This window comes from Azolla caroliniana, unplaced genomic scaffold (genome assembly GCF_043228905.1).
Source record: "Azolla caroliniana isolate FFs.n. ecotype wild unplaced genomic scaffold, voAzoCaro1.0.p SCAF_18, whole genome shotgun sequence".
NCBI lineage: Eukaryota > Viridiplantae > Streptophyta > Polypodiopsida > Salviniales > Salviniaceae > Azolla > Azolla caroliniana.
The window spans coordinates 2,192,009-2,210,500 of NW_028230453.1; the positions used below are offsets into that span (position 1 = coordinate 2,192,009).

Sequence of the window (18,492 nt, forward strand, 5' to 3'; positions counted from 1 at the left end):
GTAATGCAATCTATCTTGATACATCAATAACTCTTGTTTGAGAGATTATTTGGAAGATATGTTTTACTTGTTTGGATATTTCTTTTTAAGATGTCGTTAGAATCTTGTAGTACTGTATGATGCAATTTATCTTCATACATCAATCTCTCTTGTTTGGAAGACAATGTCAATGAGCATTGGGGGTGTAGCAAACTCGGATTGAATTTGTTTCAAGCAGTATCAAGAGCTTCATCTATGGATGTGACAGTTATGTTGTTCCACCCCTTACCTTGGGGTCCTCAAATCATGCTTTTAATTACAATTTTCATTGTGGCAAATGTAAAATACTTCCATAGATGACTTCCAACCGTTGGGCACATCTTCCAATGCTTGAGAATATTTGATGCACCACAGGCTTTTCAATTGAATGCTTCACATCAATAGTTCAATTCAACAATGCTGAGGGGATCAAATTTATCACCATGACTGTCTAGAAGACAAAGATAAATGGTGCGGGGAAATTGTCATCAATGCATGGTCAAGGTACTTCCTGTTGAACTCTGTTTCTCCCAGATTTTGGCAATAATCTAATAGGATGTGCTGTAGTATAAGTTCTCGTTGGGGGTGTATTTTCTCCAAACTTTCCATGGCCTCATCCAACTGACCAGCACGACCAAGCAGATCAATCATGGAAATTAAGTGTCTGATAGTTGGAGGGAATCCAAAGTCTTTTATCATAGACTTGAAATACTTTTGGCCTCTTTTAACCGAACCATAATGGCTGCAAGCTGTGAGGATGCTAAGAAAAGTGAGCTCATCGGGTTGTATCCTTTCCTCTTTCATTCGATGGAAGTAATAAAGGACAGGTCGGTTAGCTCCTTGCCGTGCATATCCCATCATCAATGCATTCCACCGAAACAGAAGCTTGGATGGCTCTACGTTGAAGAGATGTTGTGCCTCACTCATACTCCCACATTTACCGTACATATCAATAAGAGTATTAATGAGTTCCTCCCTCCCTCCACATATAGTACCCTTTTGAGAGATTTGTGCATGAATTCTTTTCCCTATTTCTAAGCTTCCAAGGTCACTCCCACAAGCTCGGAGGAGAGTGACAAAAATGACATTATCTGGTAGTACGCCTTGTGCTTCCATGTGGGCATAAAAGTTATAAATATCTTCTTGTTCGAGAAATCCCAAGAAAACCATGTTCCATGATACAACATCAGGAGGAATACCTTCTTGCTGCATTGCATGTGTGCAGTTTAACGCTTCTTCTGGATGCCCATGTTGGACATACCCTCCAATAAGAGCATTCCATGTAATGACATCTCGGATACTACCCATATCGAAGACATTCGTCAGTTCTTCAACAGATCCCTTGCTAGCATAAAAAGTAACTAAAGCAGTGTTAATGATAATATCTCTCTCAAAACCCTTCTTTAAAATAGAACCATAGAGTTGTTCACATACTTCTCGTTCTTCTTGTTGACTGCTACAACATAACAAGCATGATCCATATGTTGTTGGATTTGGCATTAGACCTTCCATTTCCATGGTGTCCAAATAAGCTAAAGCTTCTTCACAAAGTCCATGATCCGCACAAGCTGAAATCATTGTGTTCCAAGTTCTAACATCACGTATTATGGATGAATGGAACATATGTAAAACTTCAGTTATAGCATCACAATGTTTGTAAAAATCCAATAAAGCATTCAAACTTGCAGGCTCCCTGTCTAACCCCTTGCATGCAAGCTCAGTATGGATCACTAGGCCTCTGTTAAAGTCACCTAGATTACAACAAGCTCTAAGAGTCAAAACATAAGTGATAGAATTTGGTGAAATGCCCTCTAATTCCATGCAGTCAAAACCATCAAGAGCTTCTTTTGCAAGGTCACATTCCACATAGCCTCCAATTAACGAAGTCCATGAGATCACATCTCTAATATCCAACTTCTCAAAAGCTCCTCTCGAATCTGGAATTGAACCGCACCTAGCATACATATAAACTAAAGAGTTTCCCAGGACAAGATCCTTTTCAATTCCATGTTTCATGATCCATTCATGCATTTTCTTACCTCTATCGATAAGTCCCAATATTCCACAAGCTTTTAGACAATACGTGAGGGTAATGCCATCGGGATATATGCCTTCAATTAACATAAGCTCAAAGCATGCCAATGCTTCCTCTGCAAGATCACATTCTATGTATATGGCCATTAGAAATGTCCATAAGACCACGTCATGTTCAGATATTTCATCAAAGATGTACCATGCTTCTTCGAATAATCTACACTGAGCATACATATCCACCAATGCACTCCCAACAAAAATGGACTCCTCAACCATCTCTTCCACTACCTTGGCGTGTATATTTTCACCCAACTCTATCCATCCTTCATATGCACAAACTTTCAACATGCAGGCAAATGTGTATGCATCGGGTAAAATGTCTTTCATTAGCATTTGTTGATAACACGACATGGCTTCTTCAGAAAACCCTTCCTCTGCATATCCTGATATTAAGGTATTCCATGAAATGAGGTCTGTAATTTGCATATGATCAAATGTACTATGTGCGTCTACCATCATACCACATTTCACATACATATCAATCAAACTATTGCCAAGAACAACATCATTATGATAATCGAATCCCTTGCAGATAGCATCCGAATGTATGCTTCGACCTCGTTGGATCCATTTCACCATGCCACATGCTTGGAGCAATGGCACTAATGTGAATGGTGTAGGTGGTATGGCCTCTTCCTGCATTTTCTCATAAAAAGGAAAAACAGAATGTGGTTGATTTTGTTCAATAAAACTCCTCATAGAAGAAGACCAACTATGTTCATTCCTGTGGGGCAATTTGGAGAAGATTACTCTTGCATCTTCAAATGCACCACAATCTACAAGCATAGGAACAATATAGTTCCCTATGGCTGGATTAAGATCCAGCCCATGATTGCATAGCTTCATATATATATTTCTTCCATGGCCCAAATCTTTCATAGCTCTGCATTCTTTTAATTGGGAAGCAAAGCTCTGCAAAGGAGGCAATTCCTCCATATTGCAAGACATGACCCTGTTCTGATTAACCTCGATATTCACCTGAATTGGGCATTTTCTTCTTCCTCGAGCTTTATAAGAGATCAAAGAAGCTATGAAATCCTTGGTTTCCAGTATTCCTTTTCTTATTCCCCGTCTATCCACACTCTGAATGGCTTGGGAGTAGGGATCGGCAACGGTTCGGTTTAGGTTAACCGGTTTGGTAAACGGCTTGGAAACCTCTCTCTCTCTTTCCCCTTGTATGTTGTCTCCCTCCCTCTCTCTCTCTTTCTCTCTCTCTCTAAAGTTTCTAACGGCTTAGCCGGCTTGAGCCGGTTTGGCGAGGCTCAAGCCGAGCTCAAACCGTTAATGCAAGCTCAAGCCTAAACTGAGCCGTTAAGCCGGCTAAGCCAAACGGTTTAGGCTTGAGCCGAGCCGTTGTCGATCCCTACTTGGGAGACCACAACTCTCAATACACTGGCTCATGATCTTCCTAGACCATGAGATTCTCATTAGGACTCACATAATCGTGTTTAAAACAATCATTTTACCCAACAATTCGCGTCCTGAGGTTTCCCCATATATATTTTGCAGATATGGATGAAGACCTCCTCGGCTATCAAGTGTTCGGGTTGGGCAATCACTTGACACCACTCTCTTCTCCACTAATAGATATGTTGGTCATGTGAATTGGACTTACTTACGCTTCAAATCCATAGGAAGGACGAGAAGCCTCACTTAAAAGTCACGAACTTCCATATGATTTGCGAGGAGGTCTAAGTCCATAGTGTTAGAAATATTGAGAATTGATTAGATAGGCATATAGAGTTACACTTGCCGAGATCTATATATGTATATTATATAAACAAACTTTCTGTTACATATGATAGTAGCTGACAATGGTAGTCCACCCATGTGCTCACACCTTAGAGCTTAGATGGGATTTGGACGAGTCAACTACAAAATTAGTGGGGATAGATAATAGTGACAACCACGGTGTAAGAGATAAGAGGGAGTGGATTATATTCTCTATTTGGTCTCATTGTCACATCAAATGTGCAAGTCAAACAATAATAGTGGGGATATTCTTTTCTATCAACTAACTTAGCTCCCTAGATACAAGTTAATGCTAGATAGTACCGATCTTATTAAAGTCAATGGCACATACATCAAGAATAAGTACATTTTAACTTGCCCACAAAATATTCTTCTAGATGACTTGACTAGTCAATCCTATTACCCTACTTCCCTCTTTCCTAAATACATTCTCTCCTACTCATCTACGATTTCCTACATTGACACCTTTTTTACCCATATGGTCGGGTTGCACAATAGCTACTCCTCATTTGGGGCGCTATCACAAAATGTGCACTTAGATAAGAATAAATGTGGGGATAAATTGACCATTGATTATATCTAACACACCCCGTAAATGGTCAACCCATTAAGTTGACTTGGAATTGGGCCAACTCCTAGTCATTGAAGGTATTGTTGTAGTTGTTCTGCTCAAAGTGCCTTTGTAAAGATGTTCGCAACATTCTCTAATGTTGGATAGTACTCAAGCTCTATAGTCCCATTATCTATTAGCTCCCGCACATACTGATATTGAATCTCTGTGTGTTTAGTATGTACATGAAATATGGCGTTCTTGGCAATGGCCATGCAAACTCTGATTGCTTCAATTTTCTTCTTGGATTTTTTTTTCTAACTTTTGAATCTCGCACATTGTTTCAAATGTCGCCACTATCATTGCATGCTTAGAAGAAGTTGTCTTTCTTCAATTGATCCCTTGATTGGATCTTTGCCAGTTTGATTCGCACCTAGTCTTCATTGAACTCGATCAATCTCGAACTGACAAATTAGGACAGAATTGAGAAAAGACGAATTGTTTAGTCAATTTACCTAGTTGGTTTGTCTCGAATGGACTAATTAGAGCATAATTGAAAAAAAAGAATGTTTAGTCGATCACCTAATTGGTTCGTTGATTAAATCAACCATTCTCCTTCTTTGTTGTTTCATTGCAAGGTGCAACTTGCGATTGCTTTGGTACCACGTGTTGGTGTGTATGGACTCAAAGGTTCGTGGAACACGGAAGTGAGTGTTAGGTTTGAGAGCAAAACACTCTTTGCTGTTATATTATAGTATGTTCAACCATATACAAGATGCGGGGTGATCCTCCATTTATTACACTAGGACAAAGACACTAGAGGAGTTGAGCTTTCACTCCAACACCAAGATGAGGGTTAGGTCTGAGAGCAAAGCACTCTTTATTGTTATAACTTATATTATAGTATGTTCAACGATATACAAGATGAGGGGGTGACCCTCCATTTATTACACTAGGACAAAGACACTGGAGGAGTTGAGCTTTCACTCCAACACCAAGAAGGGTTCAAACCTTTGATCCTTTGCTTAAGAATCGGATGGCCTATACATTGAACTTCAAGGATCCTATGTTACACACACACAGAGTTATAGTCAATTATCATATCTTAAGTCTCAATTTGTTCATTATATGTTATGAGTACAAGAGTGCTCATCAATCAAGAATAACTTGACAAAGTACCCCCAAGTGTGGCGCTTTCTATGTACTGGGTGATTTCCCGACATTGTTCGAGGATCCCGTGTTTTGTTTTAACTACAGGCTCTCAATAGAGGCACGGGAAGGTCCGATCCCGGAAGATTGATGGCATTAGAGTGGGACATAAATGTGAAAAGAGAGACTCCATTTGCTTGGCTACAATTGCTTGCACTAGGATTAATGGTGGCCATGGTTTGTGTTGCTATATGAAGGGAAGGGAAGGATAAGCTCTGAAAAAAAGCAGGAAAGAGGAGAGTGAAGGGCATGGCTGCTTCTGTTGTTGTGAACCCATCACAACCTTTGTATTGTTGTTGGAGAACCCAAGGGGAGAAGACCAAAATCTTCTTCTGCTTGCCTCAGAACAGGACTTGTTTACATGCCAATCCTTCAACCAAATTGTGCTCATTCTCTTCATCTTCATCATCATCATCATCATCATCTTCTTCTTCTTCCAGGAAGAGGAATCTTCATGTAATCAGAGCAAATACAGGTGTTGATTTTGGTGCCAGGGATCCTTTCCCTGCTGAGATAGAGAGTAATTTCAGTGACAAAGTGTTGGGTTGTTGGGATACAGAACATGTCATATTGGTTCCGAATGCCCCTGCTCTCAGCCTCTGTGAGCAATCCTGCATTCACCCTCTCCCAGAATCAATCCGAGCTTTCTCTCTCGATGAAGCCAAAGCCCTCCTCCGCAAGGTAAGAAAAGAAAACTTGGGTCTTTGTTCTTTCTTTCTTTCTTTCTTTCTTTTGTGTGGCCTTGGCCAAAGACCATAGCCTGTGTGGTATATTGTGGTCACATCATCATTCTCCCGGTAGTCATGTCATGATTATCACATTGTGATTGTGTCATGAGTGTTGTGATTGTGTGATCGGTGCCATGGCATGTTAGGTTTTTCTTTGGCTAAGGTTTAAAGGGATCCATATGCAGAATATGAGAAAGATGGATCGAAACTAATGGGGGCTAATGATGCCTTCATTTCATCATCTTACTGAGCAAGAAAGATATATTAACGTCTTCTAAGACCGAATTTGGCCTATGAATTGTGTGTGTGTGTGTGTGTGTGTGTGTGTGTAGAGTATTGTGTTTTGGTTTTTAAAGGATATACAGAGAGAAAATGAAAGAGAGAGGGATCAAATCATGCCTTTCATTCATCACTAGGAAGTACATTGTGATGTTCATAATGTTTGCCATTTGATGGCATTTTGTGAATGCAATTGTGTGCAAGGACAGGAAATAGATGCCAAATATTACATGTGGAACTAAAAGGAAATGACTATATGAACCTCATTAAGTCACTCAAAGATAAAGCAAAAACAAGATCCGAGAATGGTCACCGGTGTGACCCAAAGAAAAAGTGTACAAAGAGGTCTCAATATGCATACCAAAAGAATGGAATTTGCGGCCAAAAGCAAAATCTTGTAGATTATAGCCCATAGTATAGGTTTGAAAACCAAATAGAATGCCGATTTTGTGTGATGAGATTTCGGTGTACTTGGTAGTGTAGGTTGTGGGATGGAGGCTTTTGGAAGATGAATTGGGATTGAAGCTTCAGTGCGAGTGGAAATTAAAAGATCATGCATCGGCACTCGAGCTTATAAGTCGACTCACTCAAGTGTCTGAATCCGAGAAGAAACCCGTGATCCTTAACCTGGATGATGCTACTCATATACTAAGAGCTGAGATATGGACAGAATCACTAGGTATGGTCCCATGCTCCTTTTGGTACTAAGTTTTTCCATATTTATATGGAAGTTTTTCCGTTTTCTAGAGAAAAAACAGTAAGAAAGGTGCCCCAATTGCTTTATACATTATTGGTTCATTTTTAGGTTGGAAACTCTTAAATGTTCCCATTGCATTTTTCTTTATTTCTCCCCGAACACCCCTAAGGTTTCATTATTCTCGGAATGCCTCTAAGTTACATGTGCTATTGTTAGCAATTTATGTGGTTAACTCATCCCCTTTTTTTGGTCAATTCATCCTCATTCGGAGGTTGAGTAAAGGCATTTCGGGAGAAATAATGAAAACTAAGGTACATTCGGTGAAGTGAAGAAAAACCCAGCCAGTGTTATTTCGGATTTCCGGAGTTTGGAAATCTCATTAAAGCTAAAAGCCAACACATGAATCATGTGCATTTATGTTGTAACTAAAAGATGGAGCTTTGTGTTGCAGGTGGACTATGCTTGAATGACTTTATTTTGGCGGCTAAAATAGATCAAGTGAAGACTACAGATCTTATTAAGAGGAATAAATTTTGGGCTTAGAGCTACAAATAAGTAGATGATGATAAAAAAGCACACCTTCATTCTTATCATGAGCGCCTTGTGGTTTTTTGTAAAGTAGACTGACCGGAATCCGTTTTCTCCAATACTTTAGATGATGGTTTATATATGTAGAAAAATGTCTCTTTATGTGTAGAAAATGTCTCAATATGAATATGGTGTAGAATTTTGTGTTCTAATCATCCAATGTATGCCAGAGTCGAGGATAATTGGTCATGGTTTCTCAAAGTCCATTGGGCTAGCAATGGAGGCAATCATTATATACGTAGCTAGCGTCCCATCTTCTATATGAAGTGGGTTCTATTGTTTGTGGGTCACATGTGGCCTCTTCAGTGTAGTAGCACTATATATATGTAGCTAGCGTCCCATCTTCTATATGGGGGTGGTTTCTATTGTTTGTGGATCTCATGGGTCACATTTGGTCTCTCAAGTGTAGTAGTACTATCTTATGCACAAATACATGTAGACTCACAAAAAAGAAACACACAACAAGCATGAGTCAACTACCTTGTTTACTCTAATCAAACTCTTATCTATTTCTTTGAACAGAAACATGAAACACCTTAGGGCATCTGAAGACATGGTATGAAATTGACTTGCAATAAGTAACCATAAGCTTGAGAGGCCCAAATATTTGTGTTGGGAGGCTAGGTTATTATTATGGGCACCAAATTTCGCCAAGCTAATCTCTTCTATTGTTGGTGGATTCTTTTTTTTTTTTACCCAAAATCCAATTTGATGTAGGTCATTTTTATACATTGCTATCTGTGAGTGTAGTTGTTTAGTGTTCAATTCATCCATTGTATTGTAAAGGGTGCTTTCTCTTTATTGTGATACGAAGTTGAACATATTTGTCAAACACCACTTTAAGGAACACCATGGAGTCATGCAAGGAATCAATGCTTTAATAAGCCAAGTGAAATATTGTAGAGGTGGTTGTTTAGAACAATTGAGAATCTTAAATATATAATGTTTTTTGTGAAAGAGTGATGATAATGGAAAAGAATAAGAGAGGAAAGGTAATCTTTAATGAAAATAGAATTGATTATTGGAAGTTAAAATTTGACATCCAATCTTGAGATTGACTAATAGAAGCCTTGAAATGTAATACCATTTCTTGGAGAGCCCTTGAGAATATATTAAATCACCAAGGTATGTGTTTGAAAGATACACATTATTATGATCCTTGGATGTCAAATATGGCCTACAAAACCACAATTGAAATGGTATTACAAAAGATATAGGTATGTATGTGTGTGTATATATATACATATACATATATATATATATATATATATATATATATATTAGCCTCCACAATAGATCAGGTTGCAATCTTCAAAACAAGGCTTAGCCCATGGTGAAGATCAAAATATTTGGAGAGAGAGAGAGAGAGAGAGAGAGAGAGAGAGAGAGCAATTTGTGGGATATGTCAACAATTTGGAGATTGTGAGGTTATTGGTGTGATGTTGTGGTGTGGGGTTTCAAAGAAGTGATTTATGGTGTAACAATATGAAGATCATACTTTGTCGTTATAATAAATTGATTAAACCTTTGCCCCTGTCATGACTTATGCTCCTATAATGGTTTTGTTGGATATTATAGGGCACTCTCACATTGTAAAGTGAGACTAGAATTATACAATTAACATGAGCCACACCATTATTGATAGGGCTCGTCTACCAAATTGTGCATGATCTATAGGCCTCACATGGTTTGTCCCATCATGATGGCACCTCATTGTATTTAGCGAAGGGTTTGGAGTTATGGTATCATTCCACCCAAATTTCAGCTAGAACAATGACTTGTCCCAAATATTAAGACCTTACATGTATATGATATAATTCATATCATCATCTATGATCCAATTTGAAGTAGTTAAAAGGGTTTTCATGTCGTCTCATGAGCTCGATGAAGAATCCTATTTCCTAGATCATATAACATAACATGCGGTCCAATTTATAGATAGTCTCGATAGTTGCATTCAAACAAATATGGGTTGGGTTGTAATCAAAATGCATATAGTTCCCAAATAACCCTAAATTTTCAAAATCCTCATCTTTATGGTTCCTAGAGAGAGGGAGAGGGAGATCTTTGTCATCATCATAGGTGGTTCAATATGGTGTATGGGACCAAAGTGAAAACATTTCTTGAACCCTAAACCCTACAATTATGGCACCGAGGGGGGTATGCACTTGGAGGTTTACCAACAGGGTTCTTCATACTAGGGTAGCCATTTGTAGAAGTTGGAGCAATGTTAATAGGTGAACTATCACTTGGATGTCAAGGTCAGGAATACCCATATATTTGTCAATGAAGTTCACCATGACATTAAGCATCCCTACTTCTATTATTTTAACAAGGAAAAGGCCAACCAATCGAAGAGGAGTGTGGGAGAGATCCTTATTGAAATTAAGTAACAAGAACAAAGCCAACATTGTGGCAGAGGATAAAGACCAAGGTTCATGTCACAAACCACCATCAAAACTGTTGGCTACTGTGTGGATCACCAAAACAATTATGGCATCATGGGGGTTATGCACTTGAGAGGGTCCTTCATATCATGGAACCAATCCCTCTACTTGAGGGAGATGACTCTACTATGAAGCAATTACTACTAATCCTATGAGAGAAAGAGGAAGAAACGCTCTAGCCCAATGTAATGAAAAGTAAAAATGACATCGAGAGGAGCTTATCCTTTAGCTTCTATACATCTTTACTAGACCCTTCCTAGGTTTTGCATTTTTTTATCTTCCATTACATTGTTTCCCCATCTCAGTGTAGGTCATGAATCATATTACCAGTAGTTAACAATCATCCTAGACAAACATAGATTCTAATGATGAGAACCTGATCGAATATAGACTCTTAATTATGAACTTCTAGTCAAAGTACTAATGCCCATGTGAACTAGGATATAGAATGGAGTCAAACATAACATGATCAATGAATTTTGAACCTCCCCCCCCCCCCCCCCCCCCAATTTCCTTGATTCTAGCCTCATAAGCTTGGGAGCATAGTATGAACCATACGTGCATTCTCATTCGCGAAAGAAAAACACCCTCAAAGAATGATAAATACCATACTTTTGGATTAACTATTTATTATGAGGTAGATAAGCCTAAAAATGGAAAAAAACATTAAAAAAAAGGGGGAAAAAAAAACACAAGAATGTTTGGATAACATTCGCATTCGTTTTCCAACGTAGGAAAACGAATGTTATACTAGACGAACATGAATTTTATGTACTATGCTTGGGAGCATCAATAGAAGCCTCAAATCCCTCATATTTCAGTTTGTCACTCTTTCAATTTCACTAGGACATTATGCAGTATCGGATCAAGTGCAACGCGTCTCTAAACCCTAAACCCTACTCCGTCTCTCCTTCTTTTTCTTTTTATTATAATTACCTTACTCATAGGATCAAGTGCAACGCATCTCTAAACCCTAAACCCTACTCCGTCTCTCCTTCTTTTTCTTTTTATCATAATTACCTTACCCTAGTGATAAGTTGTTCTATTGCTAGCCTTAGGTCCTGGGTTCGGAACCTAATTATTTCACATCTCTATTATTCCACATATATATAATATCCTCTTAAATTTTACTAGATCTTAGTGTGGAATGTAGGAGTTGAACCCATGACCTCCTTGTGCGGAGAGAACACATGAAGCCTTTGTGTGTGTGAAGCCTTTTATCTTTTATTGTGGGCAATTTATGAACAGCCTAAATTTGTAATTACAAATAACTTATTATCATGTGAACTTTCTAGATGTTTCGATTTTTTATTTTTTTGAAACTTTATTTTTGTTTTTGATTTTTATTTGTGTTTTTGGCCTACCATTTTTTTCCTGCTTCTTCTTCTTCTTCTTCTTCTTCTTCTTCTTCTTCTGCAGCCAAGAATTATATGCGCTGCAGACAATCTCTCATCCTTCCACAGAAAGCTTCCTTAATCTTGCTTCTGCCTGTGGCTATGGCGATGACCTCCTCCTGCTCCTCTTCTTTCCTCTCGCTCTCTCATTACACTAGCCTTTCTACTCTTTCTTCTTCTTCTTCTTCTTCTTCTTCTTCTTCTTCTTCTTCCTCTCGTTTCCTTGTCTCCCATCCCTCGCCTCTTTCCTTCTCCACCAGAAGCCTGAAGATCATTTCCACTCCACCAGCGACTGCATGGAAACACCATATCTTCTTCGCCGCCGCCCCGAAATCTTCGCAGACTGATGTCAAGGTATGTTCCCTTCACTAAAACCTGGCTTTCTGTTTCTCAAGGCGTGCCATAGTTTCCTTCACTAAATTTAGCTGCTTCTTTCCGCAAAGAACTCGCGCTTCCTTCTTCTGTGTACTGACTCATTTTATGCATAGATATAAGTCTTATGTTAATGCGTCTTTCTCTATATTACGTTCTTCCCTTCCTAAATATGTGTTTAGAAGAATAATCCTTTTAACTAATGTGCAGTCTCCAACTAAAGATATCTTTTGACTACATTAGCTTCTTGCATCTCTAGATATATTCATGGAATTGGGCTCCATATGTGATGTTAGGAATGATTCCTACGCCTAATTATCTTCTTTTCCCTCTAAATATGTTTGTGAAAGTAGCCTTCCTGTCTGTTAAAGTATGCTCTCTGCCTGTTAATTAGCTTCTTTCATTGTTAGGTATGTCTGTTTAAGGTATGTTTCCTTGACTAAACTAGCTTTGTCTCTACCTAAATATGCCTGTTATGATATGCTTCCTTTATTGACCTGTCTTATTATCTGCCTAAATATGCCTGCTTCCTTAACTAAACTAGCTTCTTCTATACCTAAATATGCATATTAAAATACGTTTCCTACTCTAAATTTGCTCTTTCTCGTCTTGAATATGCCTGTTAAGATATCTTACCTTCACTAGAGCATATTCTCATATTTAGTAGACATGTTTGTCTTCGTTATAGTTTCTACTCCTACCTGAAGACTAGGTTATATCATAGAAAGGGTAGAAGGATGCCATCTTCCGTCATTATGTTTCTTGGTTCCATTTGTCGACTTTAACAGTAGGTTGATACAGGGAAAAAATATTGCAATACATTCTTCACAAAATATGCCTCACATCTACCTTGTTTTGGAATGTGTCTCAAGTTCATTGTTTAGCAATGTGTCTATCGGATCCCTTGAGTTATGTTCTGTACATGAAGAACAATCTGCCACAATGTAAGACTCAATAGGTTAATGTGTGAAAGCACAATATATTAGCATTTAAAGCGTTCTCTTTTCTGCATTGCAGGAGGTTTATGAGGAACAAGATACTGATGTAAGTGATTCTGATAGTGAAAGCTCAGATAAGGAAAACAATGGAGTTATTTCTGATGAGGAATCCTTGAGACCTAGCATTGTCTCCTTGTTAAAAGACTACAAAGAGACGATTTTGAATAGTGATGAAAATTCTATTGCAGATATTGAATCAAAGTTTATTTCACTTGAGAAAGAAAAAGATGCCAATGCGAATCGAATTTCAAGTCTGATTGAAGAATCAGCATTGTTGAAGGATCGTCTTCTTCGTTTGAATGCAGACTTTGACAACTTCCGGAAAAGATCTGAAAGGGAAAGATTGGCTGTGGCTAGTAATGTGAAGGGTGATGTAGTCAATAGCCTCTTGCCGATGGTTGATAATTTTGAAAGAGCAAAAACACAGTTAAAGATAGAGAATGAAGGGGAGCAGAAAATCGACAGCAGCTATCAGGGTATTTACAAACAATTTGTTGAAATCATGAAAGGGCTTGGGGTTTCTGCAGTGGAAACAGTTGGAAAGCAATTCGACCCAAATGTATGCTCTAATCTTACTTTCTTTCCTTTTTGTCCTTTTCCTTTGTATCCTTTCAGCTGCCTTTTTCATGAGTTTAGGTTTTTGTGAGCTTTCCTTTTCTAATGCGTTATGTATTTCTGAGCTTCATTACAATTCAGGAAAATACCCAAATACCCGTAGAATTTTTCTTATTTTGTGGAGTTTTCTTAATTTCCCCAAGTTTAGTTATTTCAAATTTGAGTTCTTCCTTTCTTTTCTATGTTTGTTAGATTCCTGTTTTGTTTTTATACTTATTGCATATAGATTGATTTCGTCTTATATGTTATACAAGTCTGGTCTGTTCTCATACAATATGTTTTTCTGAAAGCAAGCTCTGAAATACCCCATTCCTTGTCACAATTTCATATATTTTATGTTCATGAAAATGTTCTCGGTGTCTTTTTTCCTATACTTATGTTTTTCTGAGACAGAGCTGCTGATAGGGAGCTCCATTTTATGTTTTTTCTGAAACCAATCTACTACTTAAAAGCTCTGTTATTTTGTAGAACTTCTTTTCTCATATGTACATAATGTTTTTCTGAAAACAAGCTCTGCAATTCAGGAAAGACCTCCAAATACCCCATGTTTTCTCATTACTTGCTGTCTATCTGTGATTTTTTGTTGTTTCGTTTTCATTATTTCCCTCCTATCTGTGAGGTTTTGCTGCTTGCGTTTGTGTTTTTCATTACTTGATGTATTTGTTTTTCGTTTTGTTTTCTTTCACCTCCTATCTGTAAGGTTTTGCTGTTTGCGTTTGTGTTTTTCATTACTTCATGTTTGTGTTTTTAGTTTTGTTTTCTTTCGTATCATGTCAAACATTTGGCTTAATATCCTATCAGCTTCTTGTCTCAGGCATTATTGATTTTCTGAAGGCAAGCTAGCTAGTCTTGGCTCCGAAGAAGCTTTGTAATAACTTTGATTATTTGGCTTCTTCGTAATAACTTTGAGTATTTGTTTATTTCCCGAATTGCCCTCCCTCAGTCAATCCTGGAAGCTCACCCTCTTAATCTCACTTTAAGTGTACCCTCTTGCTATCTTAAATGGGTATTTTTGAGGCAGATGCATCTTACAGTATTTATTAATGTCGTTTTTGCAGATCCATGAGGCAATAATGCGTGAGGAAAGCCTTCAATATCCAGAAGGTGTGGTAATAGAAGAATTCAGACGAGGATTCATGTTAGGGGACAAACTATTACGACCCGCCATGGTGAAAGTTTCGTCTGGTCTACCTAGCACTACCTTAGAGCAATCTAGTGGTGAACAACTAGAGTTGGAAGAAGTTGTTGAGAAAACAAAGGGTTAGGCTTCCCATATTAGTCTCAATTTTGTTCTTGGACCTACACTGATGTATTCTTTTTCTGTATTATCCAATATTATTTGAACTGTTTGAGCTTACACTAAAATGAGAACAGTGTATATATTGAGTGTAGGGTATCTATCCAAATTATTTTTGCTAAAATCCTAGATTTTTTTTCACAGTTTGGCAACTTTATACTTATTTCTATGTATATTCTGTTATCCATCAATCTGATGTGAAAAGCCATCACCAATTGATGGGTAATAATAACTAATTAACATCCTGAATACTATCAAATGCTTGTTTGATGTTATGAGTGGTGTGCTAAAGAATGTGAAGATTTTGAAAGCTTTAACATCTACCTATATAGTGGTAATAGTTGATGACATCTACTTAAATCTTAGGGTTTTTTTCACAGTTTGGCAACTTTATATACTTGTTTTTATATATTCCATCAGTCACCCATTAGTCATCGATCTGATGGGAAAAGTGTACACCAATTAATGGGGAAATTTAATTAATAGTTTTATTTGAACCAAAGTATCTGATGGGAAAAGTGTACACCAATTAATGGGGAAATTTAATTAATAGTTTTATTTGAACCAAAGTAGATAAGACATGTAGTTTAGGGTTTAAGGTTGTTTAGACTATTTGCATGTATGTTAGTGTTTGAGGTCTTTCTGAATTTTAAGTTAATGTCTCATGCCCTCTAAAAGTGTCCAACTCTTTTTCACAACACTTTCTATGGATTTGGAATCATTTAGAGTTCTTATGGTAAAATCCAATTTGAATGAATCAAGAGAATCATTTAATTTTCTCAGTTACTTGAACAATATCTTTGTCGACAGTCCAAATGAATGACCAAAATAATCATAATCATTTGGACCGTTATTGTGTCTGAAATTCACACTCATTTTGTAACAAAAGTAGGCTGTGCGTTTTTCTTCACTTTTTTGGAGCATCCTAATCCAAGTTTGAACAAAGATGATAAGAATTGTTGTTGACCACAAGCAAGAGGGGGATAGGGAAATGGAAATGAAAGACATTTTCAAAGTTTGTGTTTTATTATTATTTGCCTATGCAGACCTTATTTGTGAGTAGTAGACCAGCAAGTAGGCATGGCTTTACATGTTTTACGTGTAACAAGAAGTAGTGAACTATTGCATCATTCTAAATGACTGCCATCACACTATGAGAATATGGTTACTACACATTCTCAAATTAACATCCCACGTAGTTCTCTAGAATGCACAAGAGTAAAAAGATCACTGAAGTAGGTGATACTTTATATGCTATTTATTACGTTACAATGGAAAATAGGTTCATTTCAACTTTCTATTATGTTTCTCATGTAGAAAAGGTGCATTTTAAGACAATCTGATCATTTATGTATACTAAAAGAAGACATGTAGGTGTGATTTATACTCATATGCTATCTCATTTTTGTTGTGATTTTATTGCAAAATAACTACCATACTCATAAAACTAGAACTCATCAAGTTGCATCAATTTATGTGAGAAATATCTTGCAGCAGCCATAAAAATATCCATCCACAAATTCCCAAATGTGTGCTGTAAGTTCCCATATGATTGCTTCAGGCTGATGCTGACAACCTAGGTCCTATACCTTATTATGAAGATTACCTACCAACATATCGTTTACACAGAAATGTCGCTTGAATCACCTAAACCGTAGTCTTAACTGTTATATGAAATGTCGTATAAATAGTGTAAAGAGGAAAACTTTCCATAATTATTTGATCTGTAAGAGGAATTCTCGAATGTCTGCTGACATAAGTTACCATATGATTGCTTCCAGTTAATGTTGACAACCTATACCTTACTACGAAATTCACCTACACAGAACATATTGTTTACACAAGTAGTGGGATTTCCCTTGGATTACCTAAAACTTTTGTTAACATAGGAAATCCAAACTGTTGTTTCCCTGTTGTATAAAATGTCTTACATACAAGTTACCACAATTATTTGGTGTCTTGGGATCATCCTTTGTTCAATGCTACCTGGGAATTGGAATCTAAGTTTCACAAGGCATTTCTAGATCTCTTCATCCAACCCTTTAGGAGAGATGGAATGTCGTAGCCATAACTGTTGCAACTCCATTCAGAGATGTCACCAGTGCAAGCGGACAGAAGTGTATTGTTGTGTAGGCACAAGGGTGGGCATGTGTACTAACTTTAGCGAAGGATTTATATATATGTATGTATGTATGTATGTATGTATGTATGTATGTATGTACTAAGGTTCTCAACCTTGGATAGCATGTCCCCTCCTCCCATACATGTTAGTTATCCACTTCATGCTCACTATGCCTGGTTCACCTGAGGACACTCAAATGCACTTCGTGAACTTCGTCATATAGCCTTGCTCCACCACACCAACAAACCTTGGATAACATGTACCCTCAACACCAGTCATCCCATACATATTAGTTATTCATTTCATTTAGATCATTTTGATAGATATTTGGGAAATCTCAAGATTTTATTCTTGTTTCGATATAGATAACATGAAATAACCCAAAACTGTTATCATTTTCATCTCATGAATATAATTTTCTTTCTTTCTTTTCTCTCCACATTCGATTGTGAGTAAGAGGACTAAATTTAAGGAGCTTCATCAAGAAAAATGCATAGCTTTGTAGCATCCATGGCCATCACTACCCAGAGGTTCTATACTTTTTGTTTCTGTGTTGGATGCCCTTGGCTCAGCCTTCTACAACCCTGCCATGTCTTCGTTACCACTTTGCTCCTCGAACTAAGCATCCATGGCCATCACTACCCAGAGGTTCTATACTTTTTGTTTCTGTGTTGGATGCCCTTGGCTCAGCCTTCTACAACCCTGCCATGTCTTCGTTACCACTTTGCTCCTCGAACTAAGCATCCATGGCCATCACTACCCAGAGGTTCTATACTTTTTGTTTGTGTTGGATGCCCTTGGCTCAGCCTTCTACAACCCTGCCATGTCTTCGTTACCACTTTGCTCCTCGAACTAAGCATCCATGGCCATCACTACCCAGAGGTTCTATACTTTTTGTTTCTGTGTTGGATGCCCTTGGCTCAGCCTTCTACAACCCTGCCATGTCTTCGTTACCACTTTGCTCCTCGAACTACAGCCCACCTCATGTCTGCAATATTAATGGTCATATTGATGATGATAGTGGTTTGTATCTGCTCCCTTAGGGCATGAGCTAGAGCTACCATGCGCTTTGTCACTAGGCTAGCAATATATTAACCTCTGTTTTCTTGATTGTGTACTCTTTATGTCAAGTATTTGTCTTTGCATCTTTTGTTGTTTTCCACTATTTAAAAATGGATACCTTGTTGGACTGTTTTTGTTTGCATGCCAAAGCCCTCATATAATTTCTCATTTACCATGTCCATTTCATTATCTCATACACAGTCTTTGTGGGAACTCCATCAGTGCATCTCAACAATTATATTTTGATTTGAATGCTTCAACACAAGTCAT

The 18,492-nt window shown here is 37.7% G+C and overlaps 4 protein-coding genes across 4 annotated transcripts in view; 3 read left to right on the forward strand and 1 right to left on the reverse strand.

The window, feature by feature from the left end:
* On the reverse strand, positions 1 to 3,119 carry LOC147852038 (pentatricopeptide repeat-containing protein At4g18520, chloroplastic-like). Its single transcript, XM_087333941.1, has one exon. It carries the CDS (start codon positions 3,058 to 3,060, stop codon positions 457 to 459), a length of 2,604 nt encoding a protein of 867 aa, XP_087190067.1. The 5' UTR covers positions 3,061 to 3,119; the 3' UTR covers positions 1 to 456.
* LOC147852039 (large ribosomal subunit protein eL36z-like) overlaps positions 3,112 to 18,492 on the forward strand; it is a 26,057-nt gene continuing 10,676 nt past the window's right edge. Inside the window, exon 1 of the mRNA XM_087333949.1 lies at positions 3,112 to 3,119. The gene's annotated coding sequence lies outside the window, so the exon portion shown is untranslated. The remainder of the gene's footprint in view (positions 3,120 to 18,492) is intronic.
* On the forward strand, positions 5,826 to 8,046 carry LOC147852040 (Transcriptional coactivator/pterin dehydratase). The gene is made up of 3 exons (XM_087334467.1): positions 5,826 to 6,304; positions 7,114 to 7,309; positions 7,779 to 8,046. Exons 1-3 carry the CDS (start codon positions 5,873 to 5,875, stop codon positions 7,868 to 7,870), a joined length of 720 nt encoding a protein of 239 aa, XP_087190593.1. The 5' UTR covers positions 5,826 to 5,872; the 3' UTR covers positions 7,871 to 8,046.
* On the forward strand, positions 11,736 to 15,181 carry LOC147852041 (uncharacterized). Its single transcript, XM_087333944.1, has 3 exons — positions 11,736 to 12,110; positions 13,146 to 13,685; positions 14,800 to 15,181. The coding sequence occupies exons 1-3, from the start codon at positions 11,793 to 11,795 to the stop codon at positions 15,004 to 15,006; spliced, it is 1,065 nt and encodes a 354-aa protein (XP_087190070.1). The 5' UTR covers positions 11,736 to 11,792; the 3' UTR covers positions 15,007 to 15,181.

Coding starts and splice junctions, on each gene's coding strand:
- LOC147852040 (XM_087334467.1), top strand. CDS start 5,873: ATGGCTGCTTCTGTTGTTGTGAACCCATCACAACCTTTGTATTGTTGT. Junction 6,305..7,113: donor CCAAAGCCCTCCTCCGCAAG/GTAAGAAAAGAA, acceptor TTGGTAGTGTAG/GTTGTGGGATGGAGGCTTTT. Junction 7,310..7,778: donor GATATGGACAGAATCACTAG/GTATGGTCCCAT, acceptor TTTGTGTTGCAG/GTGGACTATGCTTGAATGAC.
- LOC147852038 (XM_087333941.1), bottom strand. CDS start 3,060: ATGTCTTGCAATATGGAGGAATTGCCTCCTTTGCAGAGCTTTGCTTCC.
- LOC147852041 (XM_087333944.1), top strand. CDS start 11,793: ATGCGCTGCAGACAATCTCTCATCCTTCCACAGAAAGCTTCCTTAATC. Junction 12,111..13,145: donor CTTCGCAGACTGATGTCAAG/GTATGTTCCCTT, acceptor TCTGCATTGCAG/GAGGTTTATGAGGAACAAGA. Junction 13,686..14,799: donor GAAAGCAATTCGACCCAAAT/GTATGCTCTAAT, acceptor TCGTTTTTGCAG/ATCCATGAGGCAATAATGCG.